The sequence below is a fragment of the Tamandua tetradactyla genome, chromosome 9, assembly GCF_023851605.1.
Source record: "Tamandua tetradactyla isolate mTamTet1 chromosome 9, mTamTet1.pri, whole genome shotgun sequence".
Taxonomy (NCBI): Eukaryota; Metazoa; Chordata; class Mammalia; order Pilosa; family Myrmecophagidae; genus Tamandua; species Tamandua tetradactyla.
In genome coordinates, this window is record NC_135335.1 from 113,633,025 (window position 1) to 113,656,800 (window position 23,776).

A 23,776-nucleotide genomic window follows, 5' to 3' on the forward strand; every position below is an offset into this window, starting at 1 on the left:
ACCTGATAGGAGGTCTTTAGGCTCCAGAGACAGACGTCCTTCATTGACCCTCAACCAAACAGTCCATTACACCTGCTCAATCTGTGTGGATTCCATTCCCTCCCAGCGACCACTAACTGACCAGCCATCCAGATGTGCCATATATATTCTGCCAACCATTTTAGAGAAATGTGTGGTGTTCTTGTTATCTCACTGTGAAAGGGAATTTTCCTTTCTCCTCCAGGGCCCTCTGTGCTTTCAAATATGTGTTAGTTGCAGCATGCAAATTCAAATTTACTCTCCAGGTTTCTTCTCTTTTGTGCAGGGCTGACACATTTTCCCCAAGTATTTATTTGTTCATATGCTGCTTGCTGTAGTCCCTTGATCTCTCTTGCCAAATGACAAGAAGGCATTTTGGAAGCATTAGAAGCCTTTTGCTGGAATTTTATCCATATGTCCTTGTTTGGCGTGTTGGCAAAAGAGTACTACTCCATTTGTGTAGAATTTGCCCATCATTTCCATTCCTGCCTCTCAAGTGTAGCCAGGTTAGCAAATGATAGAAAATTAAATCCAGCTGATTTGTGATAAGGACTGTATTTTATGAAAAAGACCATTCAGTCATAGAGAATGCTCAGAATGAGATCATGCAAATGCTTCTGGTATCACACTTTCAAGTGTTACAGGCACTCTTGATTCTGATGCAAAGCAGGAATATTCTGGCTAGCTTTAGCTTTTCTAATTTTATTTTATTTTTTTTTACTGTTTTGAATGAACAAAAGTACACAAAAACGTAATGGACAACAATGAAATTAGGTCTTCAAAAGGGCCTGCCTCATAATCACCTATGTGTTTCATAGCCCAGTAGATGATTGTTCTAGTTTGCTAGCTGCTGGAATGCAATATACCAGAAACGGAATGGCTTTTAAAAGGGAGAATTTAATGAGTTGCTAGTTTACAGTTCTAAGGCTGAGAAAATGTCCCGATTAATACAAGTCTATAGAAATGTCCAATCAAAGGCATCCAGGGAAAGATACCGTGGTTCAAGAAGGCCGATGAAGTTCAGGGTTTCTCTCTCAAGTGAGAAGGCACATGGCGAACACAGTCAGGGCTTCCCTCTCAGCTGGAAGGGCACATGGCGAATACAGCGTCATCTGCTAGCTTTCTCTCCTGGCTTCCAGTTTCATGAAGCTCCCCAGGAGGCATTTTCCTTCTTCATCTCCAAAGATCGCTGGCTGGTGGACTCTCTGCTTCGTCGTGCTGCAGCCTTCTCTGCTCTCTGAATCTCTCTCTCCAAAATGTTTCCTTTTATAGGACTTCAGAAACTAATCAAGACTCACCCAAATGGGTGGAGACATGTCGTCCCTTAATCCAGTTTAATAACCATTCTTGACTAAATCACATCAACCAGGGAGATGATCCAGTCACAGTTTCAAACATACAGTATTGAATAGAGATTATTCTACCTTTATGAAATGGGATTTATATTAAAACATGGCTTTTCTTAGGGGGCATGCTTCCTTTCAAACCAGCACAATGATGAATAAATTAGCTTTGTCCTTATAGGTTATAATTTACCCATGCACTGTTGCCACATAAATGGTTGTCATGCTCTTTAATTTCAGGAAAACTGCGATCTGGGTAAGATAAAGCCTGAAGCCAGACGATACTTGGAAAAGTCAATTAAAATGGGAAAAAGGAATGGACTCCATCTTCCAGAACAAGTTCAGAATGTAAGCTTACCTTTCCTTTTCTTTCTGGAAAAAAAAAATGAATATAAAACAAAATTAAACAGAAAATAGGAAATAGGTTGTAATAAAATACCCCATAACTCAAACCCATTTGCAATGTGTTTGGCGTTCAGTGATTTTAAACTCAACAACCTCAGAGTGACTAATTAATACTTGATTGTCCTTTAATCTTGTACAGGTTTTGTTTCATGTGTGTAGGTTTTATTTTCACTGCTCTACTTTACGGTGCTTAAGAGCTAGTTACAGGTCTTAATAGTTGATTTACATTCTCACTCCCCTGGTCATACCAAGGTAGGGCACTGGTAATAAAATCCTTACTGATGGAGTGTTTTTGAACCAGCACATTGGATTGGTACACGCTATTAATATCTGCCTCTTAAAGGAGGAAAGAGTTTTCTGTTGAATAGTGCTTCTCACACTTTTTCTTTTATATAATGCCAGTCAAGTCTTTTCAGTTTTAGCAGTAAACTCAGCTGCGGTACTGACCTCATTCTTCTTGGGCAGGAAATATAATCCATGATTTATTTCCAGGTCATTCTCCAGGCCAGCAGAACTGGAAATAAATTTGAAAGAAATCCAAATCAAGCGATATCAGCATGTTAGATATTAACTGGGGGCGCCACTTGGCTAAGGGAACCTTTCTCCCATCTATGTGCCCTTAATACACCTTATACCTTCTTAGTCCTGGTTAGAGGAGGAATGGAACTGGTCTCACTTACCTGACCCTTTTTTTTTTTACCTTTTGGCTCAATCCCCAGTTGTGTTTGGAGCATGAACACTGGAGTGGTTAAGATATGTTTGATTGCAGCTAACAAAACCCAGTTTAAGTTCCTTTAAATGACAGAAGAGATTTACTTACTTGTGTAGTTGGAAGATTCAGAGGTTGATTGGGCTTCATGGTGGTCTGATCTGGATGCCCAGTGGTATCACCAGAAACCTGACTGTCCTGCCTCTCTCCTCTGTCTTCTTCAGTGTCAGCATCGTCCGATGGATTATGTACTCTCATTACTAAATAAAACAGCTGCAGATCTAACCCCTCCCCCCCATCGTGGAGGACATAAGGAAGCCCTCATCAGACCTCTTCTCATGGCTTTAATGGCCCAGAGTGTTTCTTGTGCCTAATCCTGAATACCCTTTAGCCGGGAGAATGCCTTGCTGGGTTATCTGAAATGGACACTACGCAGAGGGGCTGGGATTTCCTCAGTGGTGCAGAGGCCACACCCCTGGAGCTTCACATGGGGTCAGGTTCCAACAAAACACATGGCTGGGTACTGTGGGCAATTGGTGTAAAGGAGTGTTGGGGAGACAGTATGTGTTAAATCAGTAACTTTCCATCTTCTGTGTGCATCAGAGTCACCTGGAGGGCATGTTAAAATTGTGATTATTCAGCCAGCCCCTTAGAGATTTTTATTCAATAGGTCTAGCTTTGGAGCTCAAGAGTTTGCATTTCTAAGTTTCCCAAGTGGTGCTAATGCTTCTGGTCAAGGCCACACTTTTAGAATCAATGTAAGTAAACTTCATTATCATTTTTTGAAGAGTAGTAGGACTGCTTAATAAAAATATTTCAGGCTTTTTCATATTGCTTCCTTTTATCTCCTACGTAACACTTCTTAAGTGAATATGAGGGCCTATAAATCATCTCCATTTACGGAGTTCTGTAAAATGGAGACGACCATAAGAATTAATAACTTAGTTCCTCTCTCTTAGAATTATTTAAGCACAGAAACCAGTTACTAAATTAAAAGTTAGAATTGGGTAGATTAGAAATATGATAATTAGTAAAGGACTACTAGATTCATTCATTCACTCAACAATTTTTTATTGTGTCTGTTATGTGTCAGACACTACTCTTACTGTACCTCCTAAATTTATTTTGTGTTTTTTTCAAATTTTAATACATTGCTAGAATTGCCTTTTTTTTATGTACTACATACAAATACACATTCATATGACATAGAAGACTGCAGCTGTTTTATCAAGTACATCTCTAAGAAAGTAATTCTAAAGGTTGTTTTTTGTGAATCTTACTGGACTGATAGTGATAAAAATGAAAGTTCATTTTATTGTTAAATGTCCAATGTTTTTATCTTCATTTCAGGAAATCAAAGTAATGAAAAAAAGAATGAGTGAGCTTTGTATTGACTTTAACAAAAACCTCAATGAAGATGACACCTTCCTTGTATTTTCCAAGGCTGAACTTGGTAAAATTTTATTATTTTTCTAGATTAAATTATGTAACTTAGGCAAAGTTTGCCTCACTAAATCAAAGTTAAGTGTCCTTTAAAAGAAATTATCCCTACCCCTACCCCCCTGACCTGTTCTACAGAAGAGAGAACCAAACCATCCCTAGAGTTTGGACTTCAAAGACACCTACTAAGACTTTCTGAATATAGTCCAGAGGAGATTTTCTAATCTTTCTTGGTAATTTATGCTGGTCTTTGGAAGCTTTCAGTTCCTGGAGCTTCTTTCTGCCTCACTATGTCTCCTTCGTTGTGACTTAAGTTAGTCTCTTCTTGTTCTATTCTGAATCCTTCTTGGTTTATTTTTGCCCTTTCTCCACCAAAATGTTGTCTGCACAAATGCACTGAAGCCTGTTCATAATGTGAATGACCAACTCCTGAGTCACCTGGCCCATGTAATAACATCTAAAAGATATCGTAAGGATTGTCATGATTTTACTTGAATTTTAATTACTCCGTAAAATTCCTAGAGTCACCGAAAGGCATGCCAATGCTAAATAAACCAATTATGAGTGGAAAAATTGATGAATGAGAGAATCATTTTTTGCAGGTGCTCTTCCTGATTATTTCATTGACAGCTTAGAAAAGACAGATGATGAGAAATATAAAATTACCTTAAAATATCCACACTATTTTCCTGTCATGAAGAAATGTTGTGTCCCCGAAACCAGAAGGAAGATGGAAATGGCTTTTAACACAAGGTGTAAAGAGGTACTATTGATGTTTGTCTTTGGTTTTTGTGAATAATTTTTGAAAGATTTGCTTTGTTTTTTTTTTTCAAAATTAATTTTTCAAAAAAATAATTTTTGAAAATCAGCTCAGAAACTAATACTCCAGTTTGTGTGTACATTACCCACCTTATCTGCCTCTCACAGGACTGCTAGCCATTCCCTTGCTCACAGGCACCGTGTTTTCTTAGGGCACAAGCTAAACTGCTCTAAAAAATAGAATAGGTTAAATAGTTTTATTCCTTTTCCAAATCAATAGTCCATGGTCTATGGGGCATTTCTCCCCTCCTCCATAAGTAACTTCGAAGGTCATTCTAGTTGTCATCATTTCCTAACTTGAGAAGGGGGGAAGAGTGTACAGAGCAAGTACCTTTAAGGAGAAGACACAGAAGTGGCATACATCAACTCCATTCATATCCAACTGACCCAAATTCAATATCTGGCTGTAGGGGAGGCTGGGAGACCTTGTCTTCAGTTGGCAGCCGTTTGCTCAGCGGAGGGAGTTCTGTTACTAAAAAAGAAGGAAGAATTGAAAATGTATTCACAGTCTGCCCCTCTGGCAGTCTAACTATGAGCCCGTTTCCACACATGGGACCCAAGCAGTGACTGCCTTGTCACAAAGCTGAGGCTCTCTGGGTGATGCAGAGTGCTCCCCAGTGCTATACGAGCATCCTATGAAAGGAAAGACAAACTATCTGGACTTCTAACCCCAGCACACACACCCTGTACTGGAATAGAATGGGATAACCACACTGAAAGTTTCTAGTTGAAAAAGGAAAGAATGGGAAACATAGCAGGCACCACAGCAATTTCCAAATACTATTTGGCAGAAATTATGAGGATCATTCGGTGTTCTGGTGAAATTCCTTATTTAGCCCCTTGGACGTGTTTGGATCTGCTTTCTGAGAAACTCCTTTAGCAGTTGTCTTCCATGGCCCCCTGGGCATCATCTACAGGTTCTTTCTCGTCCATTGTCCTCAGTGACCGTATACTTGGTGGCCACTCATATAGGTTCCTACTGATGCCAGTTTGAAGTCAGAGGATTGCTTTAAAGATCAGATAAGCACTGACTTACAGGCCAAGCTTATGAGTTCTTTGGTAATAAAATTATCTCAGAAACTTGGTAGGCTTCCTATCCATTCGTTTCCATGTAGTTTCATGTCAAAATACCTATACCTAAAAATTGCTTTCAGTCATGGTTCTTTTTTCTTTATTTTTAAAATCTTTTTATTGATAAATCTTCACACACATACATTCCATACATGGTGTGTGTCCTCGTTTGCTAACTGCTGGAAAGCAATATACCAGAAACGGAATGGCTTTTAAAAAGGGGGATTTAATAAGTTGGTAGTTTATAGTTCTAAGACCAAGAAAATGTCCCAATTAAAACAAGTCTATAGAAATGTCCAGTCAAAGGCATCCATCCAGGGAAAGATACCTTGGTTCAGGAAGGCCGATGAAGGGTGCATGGCAAACACAGCGTCATCTGCTAGCTTCTTCTCCTGGCTTCCTGTTTCACGAAGCTCTCCGGGAGGCATTTTCCCTTTTCATCTCCAATGGTTGCTGGCTGGTGCACTCTGCTTCTCATGGCTGTGTCGTTCTGCTCTGCTCTCTCTGAATCTCCCATTCTCCAAAACGTTTCCTCTTTTATAGGGCTCCAATAAACCAATCAAGACCCACCCAAATGGGTGGAGATTAGGAGATTTCCTAATCCAGTTTAACAGCACTCTTGACTAAATCACATCATCCAGGGAGATGATCTGATTGCAGTTACAAACATACAGTATTGAATAGGGTCTACTCCACCTTTATGAAATGGGATTTTGATAAAAAACATGGCTTTTCTAGAGGGGCATACTTCCTTTCAAACCAGCAGAGTGTGCAATCAGTGACTCACAGTATCAACATATAGTTATGTATTCATGATCTTTTTTTTTACATGGGCAGGCACCAGGAATTGAACCTGGGTCCTCTGGCATGGCAAGCAAGCATTCTTGCGTGCTGAGCCACTGTGGCCTGCCCTTCATGATCATTTTTTAGAACATTTGCATCACTCTAGAAAAAGAAAAAGGAAAAAAAAAACCTCATACATCCATATTCCTTACACCTCTCTCCTATTGACCACTAGTATCCCGATCTACCCAGTTTATTTGACCTTTGTCCCCTGTATTATTTATTTATTCCTTATCCTTATATTTTTACTCATCTGTCCATACCCTGGGTAAAAGGACAACAGCCACAGATTTTCGCAATCACACAGTCACATTGTAAAAGTTACACCTTTATACAATCATCTTCAAGAATCAAGGCTACTGAAACACAGCACAACAGTTTCAGGTACTTCCCTCTAGCCACTCCAATATGCCATAAACTAAAAAGGAATATTCATATAATGCATAAAAACAATCTCCAAGATAACCTCTTGACTCAGTTTGAAATCTCTCAGCCACTGAGAGTTTGTTTTGTCTCAATTCTCTCTTCCCACTTTTGGTCAAGAATGCTTTTTCAGTCCTTGATGCTGGGTCCCAACTCATTCTGGGAGGTCTTTTCCACGTTGCCAGGGAGATTTACACCCCTGAGAGTCGTGTCCCCCATTGGGTGGAGGGCAGTGAGTTCACCTACTGAGTTGGCATAGAGAGAGAGAGGCCACAACTGAGCAATAAAAGAGGCTGACAAACCAACAAGATCTCAAGATTCCATGTACTTGTGGTGTTCAACTGAACTGATCATACAAGTTAAATTAGGAAATACACTACCCAGAATATAAATTTTTGCAACAAATAAGCATCTTTCCCTTTGGTCTCACACAGAAGTTGAAGTTTTAAAATATGGATGATACCATCCTTTACCCTGTATTCTGATTTATCTTCGTCCTTCCTGTCCAGATCAGCTTCATTCATACCTGTACTCAAAGTCTGGTCACTCTTCAACTGTTTAAACAATTCCTGTATGCAGTACTGCTGACTTTCATAGTTTCAGAGATTTAACTCAGATGTCCCATAAATACCTGAAGTTTCTGGAAATGTCTAAGTTATAAACAATCAGCTCAGTATCTTAGAATTTTGAAATAAGAGTTAACAACTCATGAATATAGGTGACTGCTGTAAGAGCTTACAACTTAGGACTCAGGCCCCAGCATGATAACCCATGTTCTCAACTTCAGTTCACCAAGTTTGTGTATTATAGTTAGTCCATATGATTGAAGCATGGTATTTGTTCTTTTTGTTCCTACGTGTCAGTCAACATACAGTCCTTAATGTACATATACCTAGTTACACACCTCACAACTTCATTACTTCTTGCGCCTGCTCAGTAGTCCATTGTATGCATACACCATAGTGCCCCCTTCCATTCCTCATGCGCCCTTAGGCCACCTCCATCCATCTCGGATCACCAACACTGCTGCCATAACCATCAGTTGCAGATGTCCATTCAGGTCGCCACACTCAGTTCCTCCAGGTACATACTGAGCAGTAGGTTTCAGGCTCACGTGGTGGTCTCACCCCTCGCCTCCTGTGGACCCACCACACCACCCTCCCAGGGGCTGCACCTCTCAGTTTCCCTGCCAACAGTGGATGTGTGCATCTCTTTCTCCACATTATCTCTAGTACTTGTTTCTCTCTGTTCATTTCTAAACAGTTTTTTTCACAAATCCAGTCTAAGGGTATAGACATACCTTCGCCACCATAATCTGTATGAAGACGTTTTCTTTCCTTCCACAAAGAATCCATGCCCCTCCCCCTTGCCCCCGCCTGTCAGCATTTAGTTTTGGCAGAATGCCTTTGTTACATTCGGTAGAAGCATGTTACAATGTTTCTTTTGACTATAGACCTTAGTTTGCCGTTGATTGTACTTCCCCATCCCCAAGACCATCTATTTTCAGCACCCTGCAATGCTGACATTCATTTGTTCTCCCTCTTGGAAAAACGTTTCTTTATTTGTACACTTAATCAACTTCATGGCCCAAACTAGGCATTCCTAAATTATACCGTCTGTCTTTATCCTCTGTTTTTTCTTTTGATTTCATTTGTGTCCCCAGCCCTTCTCCCTCTATCATTCTCACATTCAGCTTCATTTAGTGTGTTTATGTTATTGTGCTACAATCAGGTAGTATTATACTATCCATTTCTGAATTTTTACAGTCAGTCCTGTTTCACAATCTGTATTCCTTCAGCACCAGTGGCTCAATCTCTACCCTCTTTCTATCTCCTGATGTTCTTGACTTCAATTCCCAAAGTTCATTCATTAATTTAGTTCATACTAGTGAGACCATACAGTATTTGTCCTTTTGTTTCTGGCTAATTTCACTCAGCATAATGTCCTCAAGGTCCATCCACGTTGTTATGTGCCTCATGACTTTATTCTGTCTTACAGCTGCATGAAATTCCATCGTATGTATATTCCCCAAGTTGTTTAGCCACTCATCTGTTAATGGGCAGTTTGCATCTCTCGGCAATCATAAATAATGCTGCCATAAACATTGGTGTGCAAATGTCTGATTGTGCCCTTGCCCTTAGGTCCTCTGAATATATACCAAGTAATAGGATTTCTGGATCATATGGCATTTCTATACTTAGCTTCCTGAGGAACCACCAAACTGCTTCCAGAGTGGTTGTACCATTTTACATTCCCACCAACAGTGGATAAGTGTGCCTCTTTCTCCAAATCCTCTCCACCACTTGTCATTTTCTGTTTTTTGTTTGTCGTTTTTTTTTTTATCATGGCCATTCTAGTGGGTAGCAGATGATATCTCATTGTGTTTTGTTTTGTTTTTTATTTGAATTTCCCTAACAGCCAGTGAAGTTGAGCATCTTTTCATATGCTTTTTCACCATTTGTATTTCCTCTTCTGAGAAATGTCTGTTCTTGTCTTTTGCCCATTTTTTAATTGGGTTGTTTGTCTTTTTTGGTGGAGTTGAAGAATCTCTTTATATGTTCTAGATACTAAGCCCTTATCTGATATATGTGGTGTCCAAATATTGTCTCCCATTGTGTAGGCTGCCTTTTTACTTTCTTGATAAAGTTCTTTGATGCACAAAAGGGTTTAATTTGAGCAGTTCTCATTTACCTATTTCTTTTTTTCAATGCTCATGCTTTGGGTGTAAGGTTTAGGAAACTGCCTCCTATTACAAATACCTCATTAATTTATGAGATATTTCCCTACATTTTCTTCTAAAAGTTTTATTGTTTAGCTCTAATGTTTAGGTCTTTGATCCATTTTGAGTTAATTTTGTATAGGGTGTGAGATATGGATCCTCTTTCATTCTTTTGTGTGTGGATATCCTGTTCTCCAAGTACCATTTATTGAAGAGGCTGCTTTGTCCCAAAGTGGATTGGCTTAACTGCCTTATCAAAGATCAATTGTCCGTATATGAGAGGGTCTATTTCTGAACACTCTCCTAGATTCCATTGGTCAGTATATTTATCTTTATGCCAGTGCCATGCTGTTTTGACCACTGTAGCTTTGTAATATGCTTTAAAGTCAGATAGTATGAGACCTCCAACTTCATATTTCTTTCTCAAGATATTTTTAGCTATTTGGGGCACCCTGCCCTTCCAGATAAATTTGGTTTTTGGTTTTTCTATTTCTGCAAATTAAGCTGTTGGGATTTAATTGGTGTTGCATTAAATCTATGAAATAATTTAGGTAGAACTGACATCTTAACTATATTTAGTCTTCCAATCCATGAGCACTGTATGTCCTTCCATTTATTTAGGTCTTCCATGATTTCTTTTAGTTTCTTGTAGTTTTCTGTGTGTACATCTCTTGTACCTCAGTTAAATTTATTCCTAAATATATTATTCTTTTGGTTGCTATTGTAAATGGTATTGTTTTCTTGATTTCCTTCTCAGATTGCTCATTACTAGTGTACAGACACACTACTGATTTGGGGGTGGTGATCACCCTGCCACTTTGCTGTACTCATTTATTAGCTTTGCTGTAAATTTTTGGCGATTTTCGACATATAGTATCATGTCATCTGCAAACAGTAAGAGTTTTACTTCTTCCTTTCCTGTTTGGATGCCTTTTATTTCCTTTTCTTCTCTAGTGTCTCTGGCTCAGACTTCCAGCACAAAGTACTCTGGCTAGAACTTCTAGCATGATGTTGAATAACAATGGTGACAGTGACATCCTTGTCTTGTTCCTGATCTTTGAGAGAAAACTGTCGGTCTTTCCTCACTGGGGATGATGTTGGTTGTGTTTTTTTTGTATATTCCCTTTATCATGTTGAGGAAGTTCCCATCTATTCCTATCCTTTGAACTGTTTTCATGAAGAAAGGATGTTGAGGGCAGTACAATGTGGCTCAGTGGCAAGAATTCTCACCTGCCAAGTTGGAGACCCGGGTTCAATTCCCACAAAAAAAAAAGGAAGGGATGTTGAATTTTGTCAAACAAAATTCCTATTCTGCATCAATCAAGATGATCATGTGGTTTTTCCACTTTGATTTTTGATATGGTGTATTACGTTTATTGATTTTCTCATGTTGAACTATCTTTGCATACTTGGAATAAATCCCACTTGGTCTTGGTTTATTATTCACTTAATGTGCTGCTGGATTCAATTTGCAAATACTTTGTTGAGGATTTTTGCATCTATAGTAATATTAGAGAGATTGGGCTGTAGTTTTCTTTTCTTGTAATATTTTTGTCTGGCTTTGGTATGAGGGTGATGTTGGCTTCGCAGAATGAGTTAGGTAGCTTTCCCTCCTTTTCAATTATTTAGAAGAGTTTGAGCAGGAGTGATACTAATTCTTTCTTGAATGCTTGGTAGAATTCACATGTGGAACCATCTGGTCCTAGACTTTTCCTTTATGGGAGCTTCTTGCTGATGATTCAGTGAGTCATCGTTGGTTGTTCGTGCCTTTCTGGAAGCTGTCCATTTGATCTGCATTGTCTACTTTATTAGTATATGGTTGCTCATAGTATCCTCTCATTACCTCCTTTATTTCTGTAGGGTCAGTGGTTATGTCTCTTCTTCCATTTCTGATTTTATTTATTTGCATCCTCTGAGGTTTTTTTGTTTTTTTGTCAACCTAGCTAAGGGTCCAGAGATTTTATTAATTTTCTCAGAGAACCAACTTCTAGTTGTGTTGATTTTCTCAATGGTTTTTCATGTTCTCAATTTCTTTTACCTCTGCTCTAATCTTCACTATTTTTTTCCCTTTTATTTGCTTTGGAATTAGATTGCTGTTCTTTCTCTAGTCCTTCCAGGTGAACAGATAAACTCCTCAATTTTTGCTCTTTCTTCTTTTTTAGAATAGATATTTAAAGCAATAAATTTCCCTCTTAACACTGCCTTTGCTGCATCCCATATATTTTGATATGTTGTGTTTTCATTTTATTTGCCTTGAGATATTTACTGATTTCTTTTGTAATTTTTTCCTTGACCCACCGGTTGTTTAAGAGCGTATTGTTTAGCCTCCATATATTCGTGAATTTTCTGTCCTTCTGCCTATTATTGATTTCCAACTTCATTGCATATGATCCAAGAAAGTGTTTTGCATGATTTCAGTCTTTTTACATTTATTGAGACTTGCTTTGTGACCCAGCATAGGGTTTATCCTTGAGAATGATCCATGAACACTTGGGAAAAATGTGTATCCTCCTATTGTGGGGTGTAATGTTCTGTAAATGTCTGTTAAGTCTAGTTTGTTTATTATATTATTCAGACTTTGTTTCTTTATTGATCCTCTGTTAAGATGTTCTATCCATTGATGAGAGCAGGGAATTGAAGTCTCCAACTATTATGATAGAGATGACTATATCTCTTTTCAGTGTTGTCAGTGTTTGTCTCATGTACTTAGGAGCACTCTGTCTTGGTGCATAAATAAATATGATTGTTCTCTCTTGTTGAATTGTTCCTTTTATTAATACATAGTGTTGTTCTTTGTCTCTTTTAATTGTTTTGCATTTGAAGTCTGATTCATCAGATATTAAAAAAATCTGCTCTTTTCTGATTGTTGTTTCATGAAATATCTTTTCCTAACCTTTCACTTTCAGGCTATTTTTGTCCTTGGGTCTAAGATGAGTCTCCTGTAGACAGCATATCGATGGATCCTGTTTTTTAATCCATTCTGTCAGTCTGTGTTTTGGTTGGGAAGTTTAATCCATTAACATTTAATGTTATTACTGTAAGGCAGTACTTCAACCATTTTATCTTTTGGATTTTATATGTCATAACTAATTTTTTTTCTCTTTTTACCTTTATCGGTAGTCTTTATTTCTGTACTCTTCTCCAGACCTCTCTCTCCTGCCTTTTCCAATCTGCCTGTAGTGTTCCCTTTAGTATTTCTTGCAGAGCCAGTCTCTTAGTCACAAATTCTCTCAGTCATTGTCTGAAAATATTTTAATCTTTCCCTCATTTGTTTTTTCTCATTAAACTTTGTTTTATTGTTGTTGTTTCCATTTAAAAAGTACTGATTTTAAAAACTAATAACTTGGGGGGGCCACAGTCGTTCAGCAGGCAGAGTTCTCACCTGCCATGCCGGAGACCTGGATTCAATTCCCGGTGCCTCCCCATGCAAAATTTAAAAACTAAGAACTTATAACTGCCACATAAAAACATATAGTCCCTAGCAACAAAACTTATCTAGATACTTATCTATAATATGGGTAAGTTTTATTTCACCTATAATAGATGTTTATAAACAAGTGAGGGGACAATTGGTCTTTTTGTTTACATTTTTCCCTTTTTTTTTGCTTGCACAGGTTGCACTATTGAAAAATCGAGATTGTATAAACGTGATCAAAAGCTGCAATATAACCAAAATCTTGTAGATGTCAAATAAAAAGTTGTTATACTAAAAAAAAAAAAAATATATATATATATATATATATATATATATATATATATATATATATATAGTCCACAGAACATTCCTTTCCTTCTGAAGGTTTTACAATGCATTGTTATCATTAACCAGTCTTTCACTATTAAACTTAAATGGCCAATTTAGACAAATAGTTCTGAGACTGTTCTTCCACCACTGATTAAGCCTGGGTGGCAGGTGCTATGGGTAATATTCATTTAGCTTTCTGGGCAGACTTGGTGACCTTGCCATCTCCAGCAGCCTTCTTGTCCACTGCCTTGATGACAACTACAACTGCCTTTCTCATATCACAAACAGCAGATGACCCAGACGAGGATAGTCAGAGAAACTCTCAACACACGTGGGCTTGCCAGGAACTGTATCAAGATGGCAGCATCACCAAATATTAGGAATTTGGGGCCATCATCCAGCTTCTTGCCAGAATGGTGCACATTCTTCTCCTTCAGCTCAGCAAACTTGCAAGCAACGTGAGCTGTGTGACAGTCCAGCACAGGTGCATAGCCAGCACTGATTTGGCCTGGATGGTTTAGGGTAATCACCTGCGCAGTGAAGCCAGCTGCTTCCATTGGTGGGTCATTTTTGCTTGTCACCAGCCACATTGCCACGATGAACATCTTTTACAAAACATGTTCTTGATCTTTAAGCCCACACTGTCCCCAGGAAGAGCTTCACTCAAGGCTTCATGGTGCATTTCAACAGACTTGACTTCAGTTGTAATGTTTACTAGAGCAAAACTGACCATCATTCTTGGTTTGATACCAGTCTCCACTCGGCCCATAGGCACAATACTGATACTACCGATTTTGTAGACATCCAAAAGAGGCAGACGTAAGGGCCTGTCAGCTGGATGTGTAGGTGGTAGGATGCAATCCGGAACTTCAAGCAGCATGATTCAACTGGCATTGCCATCATTACAAATGAATTTTCATCCCTTGGACCAAGGCATGTTAGCATTTGGCTCCAACATGCTGTCACCATTCCATCCAGAAATTGGCACGAATGCTACTGTGTCATAGCTGTAGCCAGTTTTCTTAATGTAGGTGCTGACTTCCTTAATGATTTCATCATATCTCTTCTGATGTAAGGTGGTTCGGTGGAATCCATTGTGTTAACACCAACTATTAGTTGTTTCACATGCAGTGTGTAGGCCAGAAGGATATGCTCTCGGGTCTGCCCAATCTTGGATATACCAGCTTCAAATTCATCACCACCAGCAGCAACCATCAGGACAGCACATTCAGCCTGAGATGTGCCTATAATCATGTTTTTAATTAAGCCTCTGTGTCCAGGGGCATCCATAATGGTCACATAATATTTGCTGGCCTCAAATTTCCACAGGGAGACATCAATGGTGGTACCACGCTCATGTTCAGCTTTTAGTTTATCCAAGATCCAGGCATAACTGAGAACCCCATTCCCATCTCAGCAGCCCCCTTCTCAAATTTTTTCAGTGGTTCTTTTGTTGATTCCACCACATTTGTAGATCAGATGGCAAGTTGTGGTGGACTTGCCCAAATCTAAATGTCTATTAATGACAATATTGATACGAGTCTTTTCCTTTCCCATTCTGGCTTAAAATATAATGATGGTTTTCCCAACACTTGTGTTCTGGTGGCAAGCACATTGCGAAAAAAGTCCCCCTCATTTTTTAAGGATAGTTTTTCTGGATAGAGAATTCTTGGTTGGCAGTTTTTCTCTTTTAGACTCTTAAATGTATCATACCATGGCCTTCTCCCCTCCATGGTTTCTGCTGAGAAATCTATCCATAATCTTATCCAGCTTCCCTTGTGTGTGATAGATTGCTTTTTCCTTGTTGTTTTCCAAATCCTCTCTTTGTCCTTGACATTTGACAATATGATTAGTAAGTGTTTTGGAATATATCTATTTGGATCTATTCTGTTTGGAGTATGCTGCAGTTCTTGGGTCTGTAATTTTATGTCTTTCATAAGAAATTGTCAGTGATTATTTCCTTTATTAGTCTTTCTCCTCCTTTCCCCTTCTCTTCTCCTTTGGGGACATGCACAACACGTATGTTTGTATGCTTCATGTTGTCATTCAGTTCCCTGAGACCCTGCTCATATTATTCCAGTCTTTTCCCTTTATTTTCTTATATGTGTCCAATTTCAGATGTCCAGTCCTCTAGTTCAGTAATCCTTCCTTCTGCCTCCTCAGATCTAACATTCTAGGTTTCCATTGTCTTTTCATCTCTTCTATTGTGCCCTTCATTCCTGTAAGGTCTGTGATTTTTTTTTTCAAACTTCCAAGTACTTCTTTTTTTTGCCCAGTGTCTTTATATCTTCCCTCAACTTGTTGATTTTTGATATGATTTTCCAAGTCTGTTTGAATATCCTGAATTAGTTATTTCAACTCCTGTATCTCATTTGAAGTGTTGGTTTGTTCCTTTGCCTGGACCATATCTTTGATGACCCCTTTTTTTTTGGCATCTAGGCATTTGATTTCCTTATTCTGGAGGTTGTTTTCACTCCTTTACCTAGGATTTTCTTGCTGGTTGGCTTTGTTCTCTCTCTGTTCTTTGACATTCAGTTCAACTTATTCTAGACCTCCAGCATAGGTTCTGTTTAACTGATCTGAATTTTTTAGTTTTTCTGTTTCTTGCCCTAACTATATGGAGCCTTCTTTTTTTTGAGGAGGAGGAGGAGGAGGATCTCCTCGGATATTGTAGACCCCAGTCAGATTTTCCCGGACCAGACAGGTTCACATTGGGAAGTGATTGTAGCCAGCATCAGTTTTCCTTGACAGTGAGACCCAGCAGATTGTCAGACTTCCCTAGGAAGCCTCTAGACTCTGTGTTTTTCTTATCTTGCCCAGCATGTGGTGCTCGTCTGCCTGCAGTTCCCACCAGCATAAAGTGATATGGTGCCTTTAACTGCAGCAGACTCTCCCTGCCCGGAGCGTGATTGAGACAGAAGTGAGGTAATACTATGACTTTAACTGCTTCAGTTTTCCAGTCGTGGGGCCTGAATTCCTTGAAGGAGGGATTCCACTTGAGCCGGGCTCCACCTTTCCATTATGGAAGACATACCCTTTAGGGCATTAACTCCTTTCACCTGACTAGTTACTTTGCCTCTCAGACAAGCTTAATTCTGCCCTTGCCTGGGGCAGTGCTGGAGCCTGAGAGTGCTTCCAGTTCTATCTAATGAGCTGTTAAGGAGCAGAAAAAAAGCTCTTTCAGAGCTGGACCCCTGCTTCTCAGGTTTGTCAATCAAGAGCTTAAGTTGGTTTGTGACTCTATGTATCTCTAGGTTCTCTGTGCCCTTTTCCTGTAGTTTGTCCTGTCCAACTCAAAAAGCCTCTGGGGGATTTTGTGTGTATGTGCTTTTTCTCATCAGCCCCACCCCCTCTCTGCAGGGTCAAAATCTCCTAGTACCTTTAGTGCTTATTCCAAATTTATCTGTGCTGGGAGCCTATTTTTAGTAGTCAGAATTTGTTAATTAATTCCATGATTGGAGCTTGGTTGAGCTAAGCCCTTGCTGGTAGTAAAGTTGTGTCCTTTCCCCTGGGGAACCAGCCTGCTGTGCCCATGGGGGAGGGTGACAACAGCCACAGCTTGGGGGACTTATCCTTCTGCGTGAGGTCGCAGCCGTTCTGCCTGGTCCAGACTGGTCCAGACCAATGTCTTGTCCCTGACGTGGCCCCAGCAGCTGTTCTGTACTGTTTCTGCCTATTTACTAGCTGCTCGGGAGGACAAACTAAATTCTACACCTTACTAAGCCTCCGTCTTACCCCGCCTCCTCTCAGTTATGGTTCTTATAAAAAAGCAGTAAATTTCAAGGCACATCGCAACAGTTAGGTGTAGGACAGATTTTAGAGTTGGGTATGGGTCACAATTCCACAATTTAGGTTTTATTTCTAACTGCTGTGGGTACACAGGTGGTTCAGTGGTAGAATGGTTGCCTTTCATGCGGGAGACCGGGGTTCAATTCCCAGACCATGCACCCCCAAAATATATATTTATCTAAAGGATATATATATATATATTAGCTTCTCCAAGAAACTGGAGACTAAAAGAAATATCAATTTAATGATTCAGTAAGCATGCTCATTTGTTAAACCCTACCTTCTCTGTATAACTCCACCATCACCAGTGATCTTTCTCCCACTCTTTAGGAGTATTTGGGCTGTGACCATTCTAACTTTTTCACGTTGAAAGTGCTGTTGATAATATTGGAGAGAGGAATGGAACTAGTTGATGTTCTAGAGAGAACATCACCTCTGCATTTCAGGACTTATTTGGTCCAGGGACCCATCTGGAAGTTGTAGGTTTCTGGAAAGTTACCCTAATGCATGAATCTTTTAGAATCTTATATAGTGACCTAGGAGTTTTTTAGGATTGGCAGGAATGGTTTTGGTTGAGGTTTGGCAAGCTAGGTTAGGTAGCAGTGTCTAACTGAAGCTTACATAAGAGTGACCTCCAGAGTAGCCTTTTGACTATTTGAACTCTATCAGCCACTAATATCTTATTTGTTACACTTCTTTTCACCCTTCTGGTCAGGATGGCATTGTTGATCCCATGGTGCCAGGGCCAGCCTCATCCCTGGGAGTCATCTCCCATGCCATCAGGAAGACTTTCACCCCTGAATGTCAATGTAGAGGTGAGGGCAATGATTTCACTTTTAGTGTTAGACTTAGAGAGAGAAAGGCCACATCTGAGCAACAGAAGAGGTCCTCTGGAAGTAACACTAACGCATACCTATTGGCAGGCTAAGCTTCTCCGCTACATATATAAGCTTCACAAGAGCAAGCCTCAAGATCAAAAGTTTGGGCTATTGATTGGGTGTCCCTAGTGTTTGACACAGTAGCAGGAATTTCCCCAGTGGAAAATTTAATATTTCTAGCTGCTAAGAAAAGAAGTTTAATAGTTCCATATTTTTACTCCCATCCCTCAAGGGACTTTGCCAATACTTTTTGACTATCTGCTTAATATGCTCTGGGATATATCTAGGCATACATTAAGTTATACAGGATTAAAGTCTCCATTCTTATTCTGGGCTCTCTGTGTTTGTGATCTATTTAAATAATCTATCCAGACAGGTTGAGTTAGAGTATGTGCTACAGAAAATTTAGGTTCTGGACAAAGTAAACCTTTCTACCTTTGGTCTCAAAGAGTAGATGAGATTCTAAAATATAGACAATGTCTTCCTTACCCCTATATTCCAAGTTACCTTAATCCTGACCTGATCAGCTTCATTCTTATCTCTGAATACCAGCTTATACATATATAGAACAGCCTCTCAAAATCCAGAAATATTAATTAGCACTCTGGACTACATGTGACTGCTGTAAGAGTTTACAGTCTAAGACCCTGTTTTCTTCCAAGTATTCTCTAAATGGGGCCACACAATATTTGGTCTTTTGTTTCTGGCTTACTTTGCCTCACCAAATGTCCCACAGGTTCATTCACAATGTCGCATGCCTCACAACTTCATTCCTTTTTGTAGCCACACAGTGCACTATCATGTATATATGCCATTGTTGGCCAGTCTACTTCTCAGTCAGTGGATCCTTCAGCTACCTCCATTCATTGGGCATCATGGATTATGTCCAGAGTCAACAGTCCATCAACACTCTCAATTTTATCATCTTGCTTTAGACAAAATTTACTTATAGATGATTCTTTTAAAATGATCCTGGTTTTTAGTTATCCTAATGAGCAACTTTGAGTAAACTTTTCATCTTTCATGATAAATTCTAACCCTGTTTTCTCAGAAACAATGAGTATAATGGTCAGCAGAGTCAATCTTGTATGTTAAAATACAAAGTAAAGATGCTGTCAACTGGAAATATTTGCAGATATTCAAAACTGGAAAGCTTATGTCACCTGTTTTTGGGAGGAGTCCTCACTTAATGCACACTAAGTAAAGAATAACTCAAGCCATTTATCAACATTAAGTTGGTTTTCAGCTACCGAGGATTGAGGTCTGATGAAATTAAATTGACAACCTAAGTCAAAGATGGTTTCCACAGTCAGTAGGGTCTTCTCCATGGCTTAGCTTGGTCCCTGTGTAGACCCCAGCACTTCCATCTCTGATCATTATTTTTTAAGAGTTAGAAATTAACAGGGGTCATGCTGGAGTCCTGGGTTTGATTTCTGACCCATGCATCCAAAAAAAAAAAAAGAGGAGATGAATGTAGGATCATAGAAAACCTCTGTCCCATGATACTGATTTCCAGCAGTGTTTCTCTGTGAGTTTGTATACATGGTCACAAAAAGATGATTCTATGTATAATTTCTCTTTGCCACTTGTCCAGAGCCCATTTTGGTGATTCTGTTAATGTATTTATTCATTTCTCTATGCAATGAGGGAAAGCTTCTTAGTAGAATATTGTAGGATTTACAATTCTTGGCTGTCAATTGGTTGTAATGGACTGTGGGTGCATATCCCACACCAGAGTATCCACTTCAGGTGGCTACTTCAGGCTGTCCATGGGAGCCGGAGTCTTAGATCTTCCTTTTCTCCTAGGCTGTTTTCTAATGGGAAAGCCTACTTCTTATCTGTCTTTGGGAAGAGGGAAGAACAGGATTTTCCTGGAACAAATTTTCTCTTTGATATTCTTTCCCCTTCTTTTCTGCTCTTTAGTCTCCTTACCCTCAATCAGTAATCTCAATTTCTTTAAATGTTGTCTTTCATCAGTTTTTCCTTTTATGCTTAATTAATCCTTTTTTATCCTGTTAAGAAACTTTTCCCTGTGCCATGACCACCAAAATTTTGTTCTTTGATTTTTTTCAAAGTTTTGTAGTTTAAGCTTTTCTCATAGAGATCTATAATCTATTTTAGGTTGATCTTTGTGGGTGGTTTGAGATAAGGGTCAAAGTTCATTTTTCCCTGATAGAGATACCCAGTTATTCCAACACAATTTGTTGAGAACACTGTCTTTTTGCCTAAATTTGTTTTAGCTGTTCTAGGCCCTTTGCATTTTTACATATATTTTTAAATCAGGTTGTTATTTCTACAAAAATCCCACTTTTTTAATGCAGTAGCATTACAGAGATGTAATTCATGTACCATACAATTCACCCATTTGAAGTAAACAATTCAGTGGGTTTTAGCATATTCATATAGGAATATACTAAATATATTGGACTGTTTGGCAAAAATATGGTTTGTGCAGAATATCTGCTTTACTTCTGAATTAGAATTTCAGTGCATACCAGGCAGAGGGTGCTCACATGACCATTCTCCAGTAAAAATCTTGGGCACTGTGTCTCTCATGGTTTTCCCTGGGCAGAAACACCATGCAAGTTTTGCTCCATTTTCGCTGATGGGGAAGGCTATCTTCTGGTAACCTCCCATGGGGGTAGAGCATAAGGAAACCTGCACATGGGTTTTTCCAACATGTGCCTATGCCTTTTTCCGTTATGATCTGGCTTTGTATCCATACTTCATTGTTATGTCTTTGCTGTATTTTTTGTGTCATAATTCATTCTAGAGAATTCCCAAATATTGGGTGGTTTGGAGGACCCTGACTGACATGCCTTCTATTCCTATCTTGTTGGCTGTTTTTATCATGAAGGAGTGTTGGATTTTGTCAAATGTTTTTTTTCTTTGTCTTTTGACACCATCGTGTGTTTTTTATCCTATAAACTTTTCAAATGTCCTTTATTCTCTTAATACAGTGTATTACATTGATTGATTTTCATATATTACACTGACCTTGCATTACTGGGGAAAATCCCACTTGGTCATGGTGCATAATCCATTTTATATGTTGCAGAATTCTGTTTGCTGGTATTCTTAATTGGGCACTTCTGCACCTATATTTGTAAGGCAAATTGTTCTGTAGTTTTCTTCTCTTGGGATGCCTGTTCCTTACTTTGACATCAAGGTAGCATTGCCCTCGTGTAATAGGTCAGGAAGTGTTCCCTCGTACATGTTTTGAAAGAGTTTCTAAAGGATTGGTGATTCCTCTTCTTTCTGTGTTTGATAGAATTCACTAGTGAAACCTGGGCCAGGGCTTTTTTCTGTGGGAAGTGGTTTAGTTTCAAATTCAACATAAAGTTGCTCATAGTATTCAGTTATAAGCCTTTTTATTTCTGTAAAATCAATAGAGGTGTCCCCTCTTAAATTCCTGGTTTTGATAGAGTCTTTTCTCTTTTTTTCTTCATCATCAGGATAAAGGTTTCTAAAGTTTTGGTTTGTCAAGTTTTGGTTTCATTGATTTTATAACTTGTTTTCTATTTCATTTATTCCTGTTTTAATCTTTATTTTCTTCCTCCTGTTTGCTTTGGGTTTAGGTTTCCTTTCTGGTTTCTCAAAGTAGAACATTGATTTGAAATCTTTTTTATTCTTAATGTAGGCATTCATTGCTTAAATTTCCTTGTGAGCCCTACTTTGGCTGAATCCTATAAGTCTTATGTTGTATTTTTTTTTAAACTTTTTTTATTAATTAAAAAAATTAACAAACAAAACATTTAGATATCATTCCATTCTACATATAGAATCAGTAATTCTTAATATCATCACATAGTTGCATATTCATCATTTCTTAGTACATTTGCATTGATATAGAAAAAGAAATAAAAAGACAACAGAAAAAGAAATAAAACGATAACAGAGAAAAAAAAGGTTATACATACCATACCCCTTACCCCTCGCTTTCATTTACCAGTAGCATTTCAAACTGAATTTATTTTAACATTTGTTCCCCCTATTATTTATTTTTATTCCATATGTTCTACTCTTCTGTTGATATAGTAGCTAAAAGGAGCATCAGACACAAGGTTTTCACATTCACAGTCTCATTGTGAAAGCTATATCATTGTTCAATCATCATCAAGAACATGGCTACGGGAACACAGCTCCACATTTTCAGGCAGTTCCCTCCAGCCTCTCCACTACATCTTGAACAACAAGGTGATATCTACTTAATGTGTAAGAATAATCTCCAGGATAACCTCTTGACTCTGTTTGGAATCTCTCAGCCATTGACACTTAGTCTCATTTCACTCTTCCCCCTTTTGGTCGGGAAGTTTCTCTCAATCCCTTGATGTTAATTCTCAGCTCATTCTAGGGTTTTTCTCAGTCCCTTGATGCTGGGTCTCAGCTCATTCCAGGATTTCTGTCCCACGTTGCCAGGAAGGTCCACACCCCTGGGAGTCATGTCCCATGCAGAGAGGGGGAGGGTGGTAAGACTGCTCATCGTGTTGGCTGGAGAGAGGTTATGTTGTATTTTTTATATTTGTGCATCTCAAAGTATTTTCTACTTTCCCTAATGGTTTCTTCTTTGACCCTGATTTTTTCTAGCTGCTGAAACGTGGGTTGGCTGAACTACGGGGATTTGCTGGCTTGCGGTCTCAGAGACTAGGAGACTTGCTTCTCCCCGGGGCTGGTTCCTTCTGGGTGGCTGGCAGGCTTTCGGGTTCCGTGGCTTTTCCGTCACAGGACAACGCACATGGCAACTTCTTCTCCTTTCCCTTCGGGTCTGGTTGACTCCCAGCTTCTGACTGTTCTTGTGGTTTCATTTCATTTCCACTTTCCTTTGTTTATAAGGACTTCAGGCATGTTGGATTAAGGCCCACCCTCACTCGGTTTGGGCACACCTTAGCTAATATCATCTTTCAGAGATCCTGTTTACAAATTGATTCACAGCCACAAGACCAGAGGTTAGGACTTGACATGCCTTCTTTGGGGAACGTAATTCAATCCCCAACAGACCCTGTGGTCATTTAGGAGTATGAAGTTTAGTTTCCACATACTCATTCACTCTTTGTGAATTTCCCAAATTTCCTTCCATTGTTGTTTTCTTATTTAATTCTATTGTGGTTGGAGAACGTCCCTTTAAATTTGTGAAGGCTTGTTTTATGGTCTCTCCTGGAAGATGTTCCATATTACATTTGAGAAAAATATGTGGTGGAGTGTTCCGTAGATGTCTGTTAAGTTTAGTTGGTTTATATTTCTTAATTGATCTGCCTGATTGGTCTACCATTATTGAAAGTGAAACACTGAAGTCTCTCTAATGGAATTTTAAAACATTTGCATATGAATGTTCCCACTTCACTTTTCCATCTTCACTATTGAGGCTACTGGAAGGAGTTATCAAATACAGTCACTACTTTTCTTTTATTATTAGGCATGTATTTGTCAACATAGTTTAAATTTAGTTTGTATTCTTGGCTCTCACCAGTGAGTGCTTAGGTTATGCTATTTTGACATCTGACTTTGTGATGAGATTATAATTGATGATATGCTACCTCTGAAAGGAAAAGGCTTCTAGAATGAGAACAAAATTTT

The 23,776-nt window shown here is 38.9% G+C and overlaps 1 protein-coding gene and 1 long non-coding RNA gene across 3 annotated transcripts in view; one reads left to right on the forward strand and one right to left on the reverse strand.

Moving 5' to 3' along the window:
* NLN (neurolysin) overlaps positions 1-23,776 on the forward strand; it is a 143,663-nt gene that overhangs the window by 64,208 nt on the left and 55,679 nt on the right. For both annotated transcript variants that reach the window (XM_077117327.1, XM_077117326.1), the window contains exons 4-6: positions 1,602-1,709; positions 3,826-3,928; positions 4,518-4,678. In XM_077117327.1, coding sequence (XP_076973442.1) covers positions 1,602-1,709; positions 3,826-3,928; positions 4,518-4,678 — 372 coding nt within the window. The remainder of the gene's footprint in view (positions 1-1,601; positions 1,710-3,825; positions 3,929-4,517; positions 4,679-23,776) is intronic.
* Positions 4,925-23,776, reverse strand: part of LOC143647387 (uncharacterized) — a 144,063-nt gene continuing 125,211 nt past the window's right edge. Inside the window, exon 4 of the long non-coding RNA XR_013158022.1 lies at positions 4,925-5,206. This is a non-coding gene — a long non-coding RNA (uncharacterized LOC143647387). The remainder of the gene's footprint in view (positions 5,207-23,776) is intronic.